This window comes from Vombatus ursinus, unplaced genomic scaffold, assembly GCF_900497805.2.
Source record: "Vombatus ursinus unplaced genomic scaffold, bare-nosed wombat genome assembly UNPS02014773.1, whole genome shotgun sequence".
NCBI classification, from domain to species: Eukaryota; Metazoa; Chordata; class Mammalia; order Diprotodontia; family Vombatidae; genus Vombatus; species Vombatus ursinus.
The window spans coordinates 36,944,889-36,960,118 of NW_020954551.1; the positions used below are offsets into that span (position 1 = coordinate 36,944,889).

Genomic DNA, 15,230 nt, shown 5'->3' on the forward strand with positions numbered 1-15,230 from the left:
TGACTTTTTTGATATTACATTATTGGGCTGCATCAGTTTTTTTCTTCTCTGCAACCTTTACTGGGTCCCTTTCTCTGCACAAAATGATTTCCAACTTTGTTATGTACTACCTTGAACTATCTTCTGATTATTTCACATATATTCTTTTTTTCTCCGTTACTATTGTAACCTGAGGATGAAGTAGTATCTTCTTTATTGAACTCACACAGTGCCATGGCGACTAGTGAAACTTCTGCAAGGTTCTCTACCATGTTACATTATCTACTTTAATGCTCCCATATTTTAGTTCTGATATTTGGGGAGGTTGGCGTTTTTTTGGGGGTTAAGTGACTTTTTGAGGATTTGAACTCAGGTCCTCTTGACTCCAGGACCAGTGCTCTTATTCACTGCTCCACTTAGCTATTCCTTAGCTCCGATATATGAAAGTTAACTCTGTATTACATAATGTATCTATTTTTATATACACACACTATTATTTGGGCTCAAAAGGATTGAGCACTGGCTTTCATACCACTCGTACTCTTTCTGAAAAGGTGGAGCTCCCCAGATCAGAGCTGGATAAGCAACAGGAGTTTACTGCAATGAACACTCTTTGCACTGCAGATTTTTTTTTATTGAATTTATGTTTTGTCACTTGTTCACATTCAAGGAATATAAACAAATCAAAGCATTCTTTCATTTCCTTCAAGTATAAGTTGAGGCTCTTGAAATCATTTCCTCGTCTTATAAAAGCCATTGTTTAAAAAGCACCAGATTGTCAACATGTTTGAGGGTATTAGCTAGTCTCGTTCTAGTGAAAGTAAAACTAAAGATAAGAACATGCAAAATATTTGTAGGGTTATTTTGGGTTTTTGTTTTGTTTTGTTTTGTCATGATGATTTTTGGGGGGTGGAGGGGTTAATAGTTGACTGATTTCCAGTCAGCTATATATGATTGCCTATTGGATATTTTAAACTGAATGTACCATAGTCATCTCAAACTCAACATGTCCAAAATTAAACTCATTATATTTATACACGAACTCACCCCCTCACAGATGTCCCTAATTCTCTTGAGGGCACCACTATCGTTCCAACTTGCCAGGTTCAGAACTTCCATGTTATCCTTGATTCCTCATGCTCTCTTGCCCCACATATCTAATCATTTGTTAAATATTATCTACACATCTCTGGAATCTAGCCCCCCGCCCCATTCTCACACAGCCCCCCATCCTGTTTCTGGCTATCATCCCCTTTTGCCTGGACTGTTGCAATAGCCTCCTAATTTTCCTCCCTCTCTTTCCAGTCCATCATCCATCTAGCTGCCAAAGTGATTTTCTGCGTGGCAGATCTGACTGTGTTACTCCCTGGCTCAGTAAATTTGAATGGTTCCCTTTGCCTCCAGGATCAACTCTAAGGTCCTCTATTTAATTGTGAAAGCCCCTCACAGCCTGGCCCCAACCTCCCTTTCCTGCCCTCGACAGCCCAGCCAGACTGACCTTGCTCTTCCTCATCCATGACATCTACTTCCCCCTCTGCTATTCCACCAGCTCTCTTTTATGCCTGGAAGGCACTGTCATCTCCCAGGGCCTCTTAGAATCCCGTTTCATCCAAAACTATGGGTAGCTGACAATTTCAGCATCTCTGCTTTTCATAATTCCTCAGCTGCCAGTGCTTCTTCCCTAAAAATTTCCCTTGTGTATGTATTTATATTTTGTACATGCTTATAAATGTACGTGTTGCCTCCCCTGGTAGAATGTAAACTTTAGGAAAAGGATTGTTTCGTTTTGTCTTTGTATTCCTAGCACCTAGCACAGGGTAGATAATTAGTAAGTGCTTGTCAGCTGACTGACTGATTGATTGATTGATGGAGGTTTTTTGGTTTGTTTTTATTTCAGGAAGTAATCCTGAGTCGTTGGGTTTCTTCTCGAGAGCGAAGTGACCAAGAGGAAATTTAACACACAAGCCAAAAATACAAATTCCTAATTCACTAACAAGTATTTACTGAATACCAATTATGTGCCCAGGCCTGGGCAAGGTAAAAATAACAGATCCTTTGCCTCCAAGTCTGCTACTCCTTCATTTAAACCATACTACCTCACCAAAGGGGACAGCCAGCCACAGGGTGCCCTCAGAATGTTAACTTGATTGAATTAGTTTCTGCAAGTCTCATATCTGAAAAGAGGTACTTGACATAACAAAATATTTCAGCTAGATAGGGAATGAAAATGTCAAAGTAAGTTAACAAGCTCTTTAATTGCCTCAGCCAGAAAAGTTGGCAAAGCACTCTCAGAATTTTTCTAGAGATGTGTATGGGAACAAACAGTCCAAAAAAGCTGCAGCAATATAAAATAGCTAAGTGCCTAAGTTCCTCCGAGGAGGATAAATGATGCAGGCTTTAATCCTGACTGTGAGGAGAGTAGGAAGGCTGGGTAGGTGACGCAGATTTAGTGGAGATGATAGTGAGTTTAGTGTAGGATGTGTTGAGATAAAAGTACCAGAGGGACATTCCAGTACAGATGCTCAGGCAATTAGAGATTTAGGACAGGAGTTTTAGGGGAGATTAGAGCTGGCTAGACTATAGATTAAGCAGTAATCTGCATAAAAACAATGCCAAAAACATTGGAGGAATGAGGAAGATTGAATGGACAAACAATCCTGGTGAGAAACTGGGGACAAGGGAATGAAAAAGTATTTTGTGAGCCTGGGCATTGAAACTAATTTAAATGTTCATAGTTACTATACAAGTTTAATTATTTTATTGGTTAGAAACTTTAGTAAAGCACAAGAGGAAAAGAGGTTATGGTGATCTTTGAGAGAATTGATACTGGGTTATGTGAACTGAAAAATGCTGATATTTGGGACATTTTTATTAGCCACAATGCCTATATTCCAATACTGAAAGACATCAGTGAATCTGTGATGTCAATGATGTGGTGCAGAACCCAGCCTATCTACTTCTTTCCATCTTGTGCACGCCCTACTATAAATGTTCCACAGATGCTCCAGCCAGCATGGACTTCCTTTAGAGCCCTTGATATTACACAGATACCAGTATAACAGGGTTATCCATTATCCCCTCCTCTTGCTCCATGAGCAGCCCTGCTCGTTTCCAGTTATACATCTCTCTGTTAATCTTTTATGCCTCTTCTTGTGAGCAATTTGATGTTGGTAATATGCGTAGGCTATTTATGCCTATTATTTGTCCTTCCCTTTGGTCGACCCATAATTTTGATTTCCTTGTATAACATGGTTTCCAGTCACATAAAAAGTCCCACTTTTGACATGTTATCTTTCTCCTCATGGCAGAAAGGTACAGAGACTATAGGAAAAGAATCATACATAGACTTTCAGATAAGAATATTATATAGATTGTTTTTGTTTAACTGTTTTTATTTGTTAAAAGATTCAGACTCAAATGAAGAGATAAGAGAAGCCACCCCCCACCCCCAATCTACCCATTTGTGAAGGTGGGAGGTCCACAGGTGTTATGCATCCCACCTGGTTTTGGACTTTTTCAATGTATCAATCAGTTGAGCTTTTTCTCTTGCTCTAAAAAAAAAAATACTTCATTATATGGGATGGTGCTCAGTGAGTGGGTGGAGGAGGAATATATGGGATACTATAGTGATACAAAAGAAACAAAAATATAACTTATTTTTTTAAAGTAAGGGTCAGTGCTATGGGGGGGAGGGGCAATATATCCAGGAATGATTGTGAAATAAATATATCATCAATACAATTTAAAATAAAGATTAAACTCAATAACTTCATCGTGGCAGAGAAGTATTCTAGATTCTTAAAGGACAGACCAAAGCAGCAAGATTTCTGGCAGGTTATGCCATGCCATGTTGTGCAGAAAAGATTTCCAGTATGGTGCTGGTGATGAACTATGTCTGAGGAGTAGACTGGCTGATGATGAGAAGCCCCATCACCAGCAGGCTGGCCACCAGGTAGTGAATTCTTCAGCCATGACAACCCACTGTGGAGAAGATGGAAAGTTCAGGAATCGATCCCTTGTATAGTAGCTCTCCAAACTTCATCTCCTCTCTTGACATAGTGCATTTTAAAATTTCATTCATAAATTGTTCCCCTAAGGAAGATTTGTATCTGAATCAAGGCGATCAATAATGTAGAACCCATGTTCTTCTACTGCCCGATAGAGAGTGATATACTTAGAAGCTCTCCTTGCCTTTGGTACCACAAATTTCTCGGTGAATTCATCTTTGTCCAATTGATGCTTCCCCTCTGCAGTCAGTATATAATTAATGAATGTCAGGGCATAAGTATAACAGTTGTGGCAATGTTCTTCATACCTTTGAAAACAAATTCAGTCACTTAAGAAGGAATTTGATAGGTGACAAGGGCAAAGCCATCCTGAGGAGCTGTCAAATCACTGGCTTACACTTTGGGTACATCCTTCCTACTTCACTCTCAAGTGCTTTTAGGGGTGTGTTGAAGTTAAACCTAGCCAGGGTGATCATAAAAGCATTGGTTGACTTCCATTTGTTTCTCCATGCTTAGAAGTGAACAATTAAAGGGGAAAAAAAGTTGAAATTTGGAGAGCAGGCACATAAACTGTACACTTCTTTTGATAGATATATATAATAGCATCATGGTGAGCTGAACCTGGAGTCAGAAGAGCTGGGTGGGCTTGAATCCCACCTTGGACATTTATTAGCTGTGTGACCCTGAGCTAAATCTCACTGAGCTTCAGTTTCTTCACTTCAAAAATAGGGAGAGCAGAAGCACTGACCCACAGGGTCATTAAGACACTAATGTGAACTAATATATGGGAAGTGCTTTGCAAACCTTAAAGGCCCCATGTAAGTGGAAGCTATAGTTAAGTTTTAACTTAATAATAATTCAATTCCTGATTGTAGTACCATGATTCCTAGCCTAAATTATATTAATCATCTACAGATCCTAACTCTGGAATTTTTTTTTTTTTTTTTTTTGGCTAGGCAGTGGGGTTAAGTGACTTGCTCAGAGTCAGACAGCTAGTATCAAGTGTCTGAGGCCAGATTTGAACTCAGGTCCTCCTGACTCCAGGGCTGGTGCTCTATCCACCGCACCACCTAGCTGCCCCTAACGTCATGGAATTTTAGAACTTAAAGGGACCCTGGAAATAATTTAGTTTTTGAGAGCTAAGGAAACAGACTCAGGAAGATAGAGGAACCCGTCCAAGGTCACACAGTTAGTGGAAGGACTTGGAGCTCCCAAAGCAATGCCCTTTCCATTCTCTCTCCTTTGCTTTGGTGATTGTCTAGAGTGGTCCCATTTATTCCAAGGAATGTCTCAGAAACAGAATTTATTTCATAGGTTTAAAACTGGAAGGGACCTCAAATATCTTCTGGTCTGACCCCCCCCTCCTTTTATGGATGAGGGTGATTAAGTTCACACAGGTAAGTTGAGAGGTGGGATTTGAACCCAGGTCTCTGACTTCTGAGCTAATGCTCTTTACTCTGTATTAGGCTGTTTCTCTGAATTCATGGTAAGTTTTAAAAGACAGATAGATGAAAGGAAGGTAGCAAGGGTGATGGTCATGAAATTAACTAATATTAGTGTGTACAAGTGTGAAGATCGCTACTTGAGAAATTTGCCTGGAAATATGTGAGAAGAGAAGAAAATAGTAATTTCTCTGATTTTGATCTTTGTGAAGTTCCTCATCCCCACCCAAGTTTAATTCAATCTGAAATGTTCTGGTTGTGGTTTTGTTCATGTAAAAGAATCTATCCTGCTTTCATGTTGACCGGCTTTGCAGAAAATTCACTGACCCAGATTATGCAGCCCCAGTTGGAATTTTGTAATGTACTGTGGTAGCCTAAAAACCTGTTTTCTGGGTGTCTCATCTTTCTTATGACAGGTCGTCTCTGATCCAGACATGAGCACTCATGTGCCTGCCCTGCCCCTTTTCCGGAATCCCCAATGTCTAGAATCTTTCTTACTAGAAACTTCTAACCTCACTAAATGTCACCTCCCTGCCTAATGAGAAATCCATCAGACATGCCTTGCTAAAACCCCACCTCTTCCTTAAAATCTCTGATCTTCCAAACTGGGAACAGACCTGTTGTTTGTAACAATTGTGGGCCAGCCTACTTGCCCACCACCTAAGGAGAGACAAGAATCCAGCTGTCAGATCAGGAGGAGGCCTCTTACGGGGTCACCAACCACCTTCCTGCTCAGAAAATCATCTTTCCCAAGGCCCAGACCACCCTGTGTTGGCTGAGTTGCAAATATACCCTGTCCCTCAGAATATCTGGTTCCCACTTGTGACCCTGTCACAAATCTTCCTTGGGTGAGTTAAAACTCATTGAATAAAGACCCATTTCATTTATATCATTGAGGAGTCTGTTAATCCTGGGGAAATCGCTAACATTTCACAAAAAGTGGCTATTGGGGATCATAATACCTGGGGATAGTTTTGTTATCCTATTAGGGTCTATGGAACTACATACCTGTTTGGAGACCAGGCATCTGTTGCGGAGAACTCTTCCAGATATTTATCCCATTGGTCCATCAGTCCAAACATGTTGGGCTGTAATAGTGGAATACTTATACTCTGTTCCCACCCAACTTCATCTCTGTGGACACCTTGCTCATTGTAATTATACACAATTCCTATTTTTAAAAAAAAATCAAACTGGTCAAAGAACATGATTATGAATTCTGCTTTAGAGGAAACATCACGGAAAAGCAGCTACAAAATCATTACTTCACACATAATCAGACTTTCTAATATGGAAACAAAAACTTCCCAAATAAAGATTGGTCTGGTATCAGTGGGTCCCAGGTTCTTGAGTAGAAGCAAGGAGAAACTCTCCAGAGGGCCCTTCCTGTGGCTGGCTCCTGCTTTCCCACAGAAGCACGTCACTACAGTAAGCTTAAGGGAAACTCTCTCCAAATTCTTTAGTTGGAATAAGTTCTGTTTTGTAGATAAGTTGGTCAAGTTTCCCTAAAGAAAAAATCTACAACAAATTAAACTATTAATTCTGTGGTCTGATTGGCTACTCATGTGGGTAGAATTTGTGCCTACCTTCTGACTTAAACTAATTTAATCCTTGGGTTTGCATTCATTGGAGCTGAATATATGAATATGGTAAAGGGAGAATGGCAAACTATATTTTAAGAAATGAGTACGGTCTACACCAGGATAAAACCCAATGATTAAAAGACCCCAAAACCTATTCAGTGAGACTATGGATCCATAAATCTAGTGCTTAGCACAGTACAGAGCTTGGCATATAGTAAAAACCCTTTACAAAAAAAAAAAAAAGAAAAGCTTTACCAAAAAAAGCTTTCACCTATTTAAGGAGAGAGGTGAGTTTAATACCTGTAAAGAAGATATGATAGGTTTGCAGCTACACTTCACCAGTCTGGCCAGGTGAAGTCCTGGGGTAATTTGCATGGTCTCAGGCTAGTGACCAGACACACAGGAAGTGACTTGATAGGAATGTGGACGTGCTAAATCAAACAGTCTAAACTCAGTGACAATTCAGGCAGAAGCAAAGGAGTTCAAAAAAGACAGAACCTCAGTCTAAGGGCTTTTGGCTGCTTGGCTGGCTGGTGCTATGATGTGGCTATGGGTATGATTCACAAAATAAGTGAAATAGTCCATGGGGTTATGGGCTAAAAAGAGCTGAAACCCTTCCCTGGAGAAGTCAACACAGCATTTGCCATTCTGTGGAGGACAAACAAAACGTATCAGCAGCTGGAAACACAGGTTATAGATCAACGACACCATCAGATCGGCAGTTGACCTCAGCTGCTCTGCAGAGAAGCAGCTGATACATTGTACAACTCCCCAGCTCTGGCTGAGACATTGCCCTAGAAGTCTGAGCTACCCTTTCCATTTGTATTCCATAATATATGTGCCTTCTACTACACATATAGGGTGTCCCAAAAGTCTTTATACAGTCTTAGGCTTTAGTAGCTTACGTATATATTCCTTCTCCCACTAGTTATAGAAATATGTGGTACAGTATGCCCCTATTTGTATGAGATTTTTTCCTTGTCATTTATTGTTTTATGCAGGATATTTATCTTTTACTTTTATTTAACATTAATCAGGACTCATGAGGCAGTTTTGAATAGATGATGACACAAAACACATCTTGAATCTGAGGTAGCTTTCCGCAGACCCATATTTGAAGGGAACATGGGCTACACATATATTATCTCATTTGCTCCTCATTACAATCCTTCATGTTAGGTAAGAGAGTTGTGTAATTCTCCATTTTGTAGGTAACTAGGTGGCACAGTAGATAGAATGAGGGGCCTGGAGTCAGGAAGACTCATCTTCCTGAGTTCAAATCTGGTCTCAGCACTCACTAGCTGTGTGATCCTGGGCAAGTCACTTAACTCTGTTTGCCTTAGTTTCCTCATCTGTAAAATGAGCTGGAGAAGGAAATGGTAAACTACTCCAGTATCTTTGCCAAGAAAACCCGAAATGGGTTCACGAAGATTCAGACATGACCGAACCATTCAGCTAAGGCTCAAATGCCCCAAACTACACAGCTGGTAAATAAGTCTCCAGCTTCCTTCAAGACTCAGATCATGGGCAACCTTCTGTGATCACTGTCCTTTTCTTCTTCCTCAAATGTCATATGTATAACATCTATTTATGGGTTATAAATTTCTTCCTCCCTCCTTTGAGGGAGAATGTTAGCTCCTTAGGGTTAGGGAGCCCCCTCACCTCACCCTTCTCAGTAGGGTGTGTATCCTACATACCTAGTACCATGCCTGGTGCATAGTAGGAGCTTAATACCAGGTACATTAATTGATGCAATAAGGTGCTTGGTCCTGTGAGGGATTCTTACATAAACATTTGGAGAATTTAACCTAACTGAACCTGGGAGAACAGGAATGAAAAGATAAGGAAATCATTTTACCACGTGTATTGGTTATTCCAACATGGAGGTCGGCATTTCCATCATAGTCCCTGAAAAAAAAAATTTTAAGAAATTTTCTATATTATCATTTCTTTTCACTTGAAAAACTTATAGCTGATAATACATACAATGTCCTAAATTAGAATGATCAGGAAGAATATTATTATTCAGAATAACTAGAGCCCAGCTCAATGATGGACACATAAGACGGTGCTTAATAACGCTTGTGCACTGATTGTTGACTCACATCAGTAATGGGCTCCCCCTTAAATACCTATGGGACCATTAAGGTACAGGAGGGAGGAAGGGACATAGAAGCCAGCACAGGATGGTGCCTTCTACTGCCAAGCCACGGCTGTACGGCTCAGTAAGCATCCTGGGGGAAGCAATGTTCTCTGAGCCCTTTGCTTTATGAGTGCAGTAGAATTGGGACTGCACACGGCAGATACAGACATTATGCCATCAACACCTTAGAACAGGAGAAGGGCAGGGAATATATGTAAGAGTGTATTCAGGAAACAAGTGGAGTCAGCCTCCCTATGCCCCATATCTATATATATCCACATGTAACTCCTATATCTTGCCTCTGGGAGACCATAATGGTTCCCTGCAACTGGTTTCTCATTTCTGTCTCAAACTCTTAGATTTGTGGCTCTCTGAAAAAGCACTTCTATTGGCCTAGCCTAGTTTTGCTTCATACTTATTTAAATCCTGATTCAGACCTCATCCCTCTCTCCCAGAAGGGGGCTGCCTATCTCTAGTCTGGGTCCATACTCAAAGCCTCTCCAACTTAGTCAGACCTGATGGAGTTTATATGCATGGCCTTTAAGAGCCCAGTGTCACCTCCAGGCCATGATAAAGCAAGAAGGAAGGTGGGGGGTGGGAGCAGAGAGTTTAATTTTAACAATTTAATATATCTTTGGGTAAATGTGCATTTAATATCTCTGGGAGGTGAAGAGACTATTAGTTATTGACATATTAATATGATTTTAGTTGTTAGAATTTCAACCCTAAGAAGAGCTTTGGAGATCATACAGTGTGGCCCACTAATTTTACAGATGAGGAAACTGAGGCTAGGAGAGATGAAGCAGATCGCCCTAATTCTAGCCATCTTTCTATTATGCCAAAGCATGTTCCTTGACTCTCATGCAAATGTATCTTAAAGATTCATTTAATAATGACAGCATTTACATAGCACTTAAGAAAGTTGTGGAATGCTTTGCTTATTCTATCTCATGTGAGCCTTACAACAATGCTGTGAGGGAAGTACTACCAACCCCATATTACAGATGAGGAAACTGAGGCTCAGAGCAGTTAAGTGATACCCACAGTTACAAAGCTAGCAAACCTGAGTTCTAATCCTGGCACAGTCACTAACTAGCTGTAAGTCACTCAGCCTCTCTTAGGCTCAGTGTCCCCATCTGCAAAAGGGAAATAATTATAGCTCCTACCTTACAGAGTTGTTGTAAAGATCAACTGGGATAGCATGTGTAAAATGCTTTGCAAACCTGAAAGTGCCACACAAATGTTAGCTATTTAATTATTATTATTATCAGGCTTCATCAGAACCTACAGAGGCAAATGAAGTCACACTTGTAAGACAGCTGGCAATTAGAATGATGGGATACATTTCTACACGACGGGCCATTGTTGAAGTCAACCTTCAAAGCTACTGGCAACGGATCAATTTTGGTCTCATAATGAGGCTGGATGTTTGAGATGAAAAATGCCTCCCTCAGCCTCCTTGTTGCTGTTCAACAGAGGGGGAGATCGCAGCTGGGACAGCCCAAAGGCTCCTGGCTAAGAAATGCCAGAGCTGGAGGTTTTTTCTATCATCCTCAAGCTGAAGCTGCTTCAATCTGCCCAATGAGTGGAATTAAATTTTAGTGTGGGAGACCAGCCTACACACTTATCTTCAAACATTTGCCTTCAAATATGCCTGCTCCTGACCAGCCAGTCAATGGGCGCTGTGCTTGTGTTTGCCAGCCAGAGAGAGGTAAGGGTCTGATAAGTACTTTGGGGAAGAGGAAAGAGCACTGGCCCTGGAGTCAGGAGTTCAAATCCATCCCAGGGATACCTGTTAGCTCTGGGGCCCCTTTCAGATAGGACCATAAATACCATGTTACAAGCTAAGTCTGACTCCCTCCTTTAAGGAAACAAGTCCAGGCCCATGAAGTGATTTGCCCAGGGAATCTGCATCAGAGATGAGATTTGACCCCAAATCTTCAGATTCCAAAGCCAGGGGTCTTCCCACTTTACCATGTTTACTTAACCTTTCTTTCCCAGTCTTTCTGCAAAATGGGGATCATAACAGGACCACCTGTTTCTTGGGGATATGGTGAGGCTCCAACAGGACAGTGTGAGTAAAACACTTCACAAACCTTAAAAATGCTATATAAATGAGAGCTATGATCAATCAATCAATAAGCATTCATTAAGCACCTACTATGTGTCTGCTGCTGTTGCTGTTTGTCCTGAGATCAGGAAGGTGATGCCCTGACATGGAAGTGAATTGGATTTAAGTGAGGGAAGGCTGTGCAAAGTAACCCGCCTCACTTTCTCCTCCTGAGCCATCTGGGTCCAGTGGCCAGATAACGGATCAAGAGAACTGGAGATGGCCCAGGATGCAGTGGGGGACCTTGGCCTTTTCAAGCTAAGGTCTTTAACAGGTCTCAGTTTGACTGAGGCAGCATCCATTCAGTGATTAAAGCTTAATAAAAAATGAGGCAAAGAATGGCCTCTTTAAAATAAAAAATAGATCTGGGAGGGGAAGATCCTGAGGGTTTCTGGTCAAAATAGAAACAACTGTTATTTACGTTCATTCTGAACCAATCAGAGCCCAAACAATGACCAAGGAGGGTTTGGCCTGCGACCTATTGTTGGTCAATCAAAGAGAGTCAGAGTGAGCTGGGGTTACAGGCACTGTGCTAAGCACTAGCAAAGAGGCAGCTTGATGGAATGGATAGAGGATAGGCATCAGAATCAGAAAGAACTAGGTTTAAATCACACCTCTGACATATACTGGCTACATGACCCTGGGCAAGTCACTTAGTAGGCCAGGCAACTCCTCAAGATTATGAGGTACATACCTCAAATGGCTTGCTCTCTCAATGAGGGAGGAGGAAAGGGAGGGAAGGAGAGAATTTAAAATTTTAAAAACAAGTGTTAAAATTGTTTTTAAACATAATTGGAAAAAATATTAAAAATGAAAAAATTATAAGGCACAGAGAAGACAGCAACTTGCATTTCCTCACTTGGAGCTCCTTTTTCTAGTCCAAAATGTTATTTAATAACATTATTTAATGTCAAAAATATTATTTATTTTTGTGCAAAGAAATTTAAAGCATGCATCACAACAGAGGGAGGAAGCAACATCCAACATTATGAGAGGAAAACTTTCAAAAAAGACTGTCCTCTTTTTAAAGTAAGGAAGTGAAGAGGAAAATCATAGAAAACCCAAGCACCTCTGGAAACGACTGTACCTAAGGAAGGTCCCTCGGGTTGGCCTGAGCAGGAAGACGCACTGCTCTTGGTGCCCCTGGATCAACGGGGTAGCAATGCTGACAGGTGCCTCGTCCAACTTCCTGAAGCTTACGGGCTGCCGGCACATGGGGCAAAGGTCAGGCACCCTAAAGCAGTAGACATCCCTTCCACAGTGGCGGAACTGGATGACAGCTCGGCCAGCCTCTGGAGGCTGCATTGCTGCAGCTGCAGCCTCTATGCATGAAATGACCGAAGCAAGCAAGACCCTTTCCAACTTCCTCCTCCCCTTCTCGGAACACCTGGCACTTGCCCCTCCAGTAGAGGCAACCAGATCAACCGTGACTTCATTCAGATGGACAGTCCTGGGAGCCAAACAGCTCAGAGCACCCAGGAACTGGGAGGCCCCACAAACCCTGTTCTTAAAGAGCCAGCCTCCTTTGGGGCATCCTCCGGAAGTTGGCACCTTGTGTGCCTAGACATGGGATCTCACCGCTCCTGGATTTTAGTTCATCGTTTAGTTCACCAATCATCATTTTTTAAAAATTATTTAGGAAAAGTTAAATGGAAAGAACAATGGAAGAAGAGGCAGGAGCTCTGGAGTCCTACCCCAACTCTGCTGTGAGGCAGCTGCATGACCTTGGGAAAATCTGGTCACTTTTCCCTGCCTCAGTTGCCTCTTCTGTATAACAAGGGAGTCAGATCTTGACGATCCCTTTCTATCTCTAAAATTCTTTGGTTCTAAAACTTAGAATGGATCCTAATAGATTTAAAGCTCCACATCTTTATAAACAGGGGTAAGAGAAGCAGCACTAGCTACAAATAGCTGTACTGATAAATTGGTAGAGATAAATAGCAAGAATAAGGAGAGATAGCAGGGTGTACTGGCTAGCTTGGTGGCATATAAATCAGGAATAACTGACACGTAATGGCTGGACAACCCAGATGGTGGTACTGTACAAAGAAATGGCAGTGCAGTAGACAGAGTAAACAGATTTAAAATTAAGAAGTCCTGAGTTCAAATCCTGCCTCAGACACTCACTAGCTGTGTGACCTTGGGTAAGTCACTTACCCTCTCTAAGTCTCAGTTTCTTTATCTGTAAAACAGAGATAATAATAGTATCTACATTGTTGATAGTATCAAGTGAAATAACATATGTAAAGCACTTAGCAAACATTAAAACACTCTATGAAAGCTAACCATTATTATTTGGTTGCTTAAGGATCTCATTAGTGTCAGTTTCACATCCTATCACCTCCTACTATCAAGCCATCCACTCAGTCCATCTCACCATCTGCCTAGCACCACTGGCATGCTCCTCTCCAACTGGACCAGCACCCTCTACACTGGACCTGGGACCTAGTCTCTATTCAATCACAGTTTTCCTGAATTCATGCCCCATTTCCTAGGGAAGTTAATCTCCTCACCATTGGTTTTTACACCCTAGGCTTGAGCCCAGCTGACTGGTGACTCAGTATGTACCACCTAATCCCTACTGCCTGGCCATGCTTCAGGTTCACATCCTATTCAGCCATCTAATTATCCACTCAGTCCATCTCACCATACACTTACCTCTGTGGATGTATCCCCCCCACCCCATTTCCACCTTTCCAGAACAAAGACCCCTTCCCTGGTTCCTTCTCCCTTGTACATAAAGAGGGGTTTGCCTTGGCAAGAAGAGTCACTTGTTCAAGTGAGACAGGCAGGGGTCCAGGAGCAAATAGCAGGAGAAGGCATCTGAATGATATATTCCCGACCCACTCCATGTTCTGATCACGCCATTCCTGGATCACATCTTTCACTTCACTTCTTGAATGTAAGCCATGATTGGTAACATTTTGCAGCCTGCTTATGCGCTCTCCATTGTCTTTCTGGTCACTTGCCATTGTGATTCACCAAAGACTCTGTTATTTTATTAATTCACTGTTACACAGCCTCACTGAGAGAATCCCAGTGTCAGAAATGAGGGGTTTGTGTTAGGGAGCAGTTTGGGATCCTTGAAAACATCATACAATTCTACAAAGTCACTCGTCTTATTATTCAGCCACCAGGCTCACCCTTGCTCTTACTATCATCATCCAAAAAGGTATCATGTCCATCTTCACAAACTCTGAAATTCCCTTTTTTGATCACAGCCTATTGCAATTCCACCCTCTCCCTGTGCCTCACAACCCTAAACCCTGTTCTTTACCCTCAGAACTTCCAATCACTCCACCCTTCTATTCTTTTCCAGGCAATAACCCTTGCTCTGGCTACACTCTCTTCCCCTTCCACATTCTGACACCCTTGGTAAACAAGTTCAACTCTGCCCTGTCCTCATCCCTTGTCTCCATATCCCTTCACCTATCTTGTTCTGCAAAGCCTCAGTCTTGGATTACTTCCGCCATCCACAGCTTTCACTCCTCATGTGCTGCTGAACAGGCCTGGAGAAAAACCAGGAAACTGTGCTAACTAGGTCCACTATAAACGTATGTTACATCATCTCAACTGGGTCTTCACTATGGCAAGGCAATTCCCATTAAATCACAAGCCCATTCACGACAGTGATTTTTCCAAACTTTTTCATCCCTCCTCAAATCTCCCCCAGCTCCCCCTCCCTCTTCCCTCTCACCCAAGAACCTTGCCTCATGTTCCACTGAAAAATCGAGGCCATTCTGTGAGAGCTCCCTCTTGTCCCCTGCTCTTCTCCCACCACCCAGTTGCTTTTGCCATCGTATCCTGATTCATCCCTGTCTCACTTGAAGAGAAGGCCCTTCTCCCTGCCAAGGTAAACCCCTCTTTATGCACAAGTGATCCTATTCTTTCCCATCTTCTCCAGCAGATTGTCCTCTCTATCATCCTCTTTCTCACTTACCTTCAATCTCTCCTCTGCTGACTCTA

The 15,230-nt window shown here is 41.9% G+C and overlaps 2 protein-coding genes across 5 annotated transcripts in view; one reads left to right on the top strand and one right to left on the bottom strand.

Moving 5' to 3' along the window:
* The window catches only part of TSEN2 (tRNA splicing endonuclease subunit 2), a 43,331-nt gene extending 41,287 nt beyond the window's left edge, over nucleotides 1-2,044 (top strand). For all 3 annotated transcript variants that reach the window (XM_027864074.1, XM_027864075.1, XM_027864077.1), the window contains one exon: nucleotides 1,877-2,044. In XM_027864074.1, coding sequence (XP_027719875.1) covers nucleotides 1,877-1,936 — 60 coding nt within the window. In that variant the 3' untranslated portion in view covers nucleotides 1,937-2,044. The remainder of the gene's footprint in view (nucleotides 1-1,876) is intronic.
* Nucleotides 2,045-3,485: 1,441 nt separating this feature from the next.
* Nucleotides 3,486-12,645, bottom strand: MKRN2OS (MKRN2 opposite strand). 2 transcript variants are annotated; one of them, XM_027863958.1, is made up of 4 exons: nucleotides 12,352-12,645; nucleotides 8,870-8,919; nucleotides 6,437-6,599; nucleotides 3,486-4,294 (listed from the first exon to the last, which is right to left on the bottom strand). In XM_027863958.1, the coding sequence occupies exons 1-4, from the start codon at nucleotides 12,567-12,569 to the stop codon at nucleotides 4,072-4,074; spliced, it is 654 nt and encodes a 217-aa protein (XP_027719759.1). In that variant the 5' UTR covers nucleotides 12,570-12,645; the 3' UTR covers nucleotides 3,486-4,071. The 2 variants fall into 2 exon arrangements, with proteins under 2 accessions (XP_027719759.1, XP_027719760.1); XM_027863959.1 differs by having other exon boundaries at nucleotides 3,486-3,960; nucleotides 12,352-12,625.
* Between the last annotated feature and the right edge of the window lie 2,585 nt (nucleotides 12,646-15,230).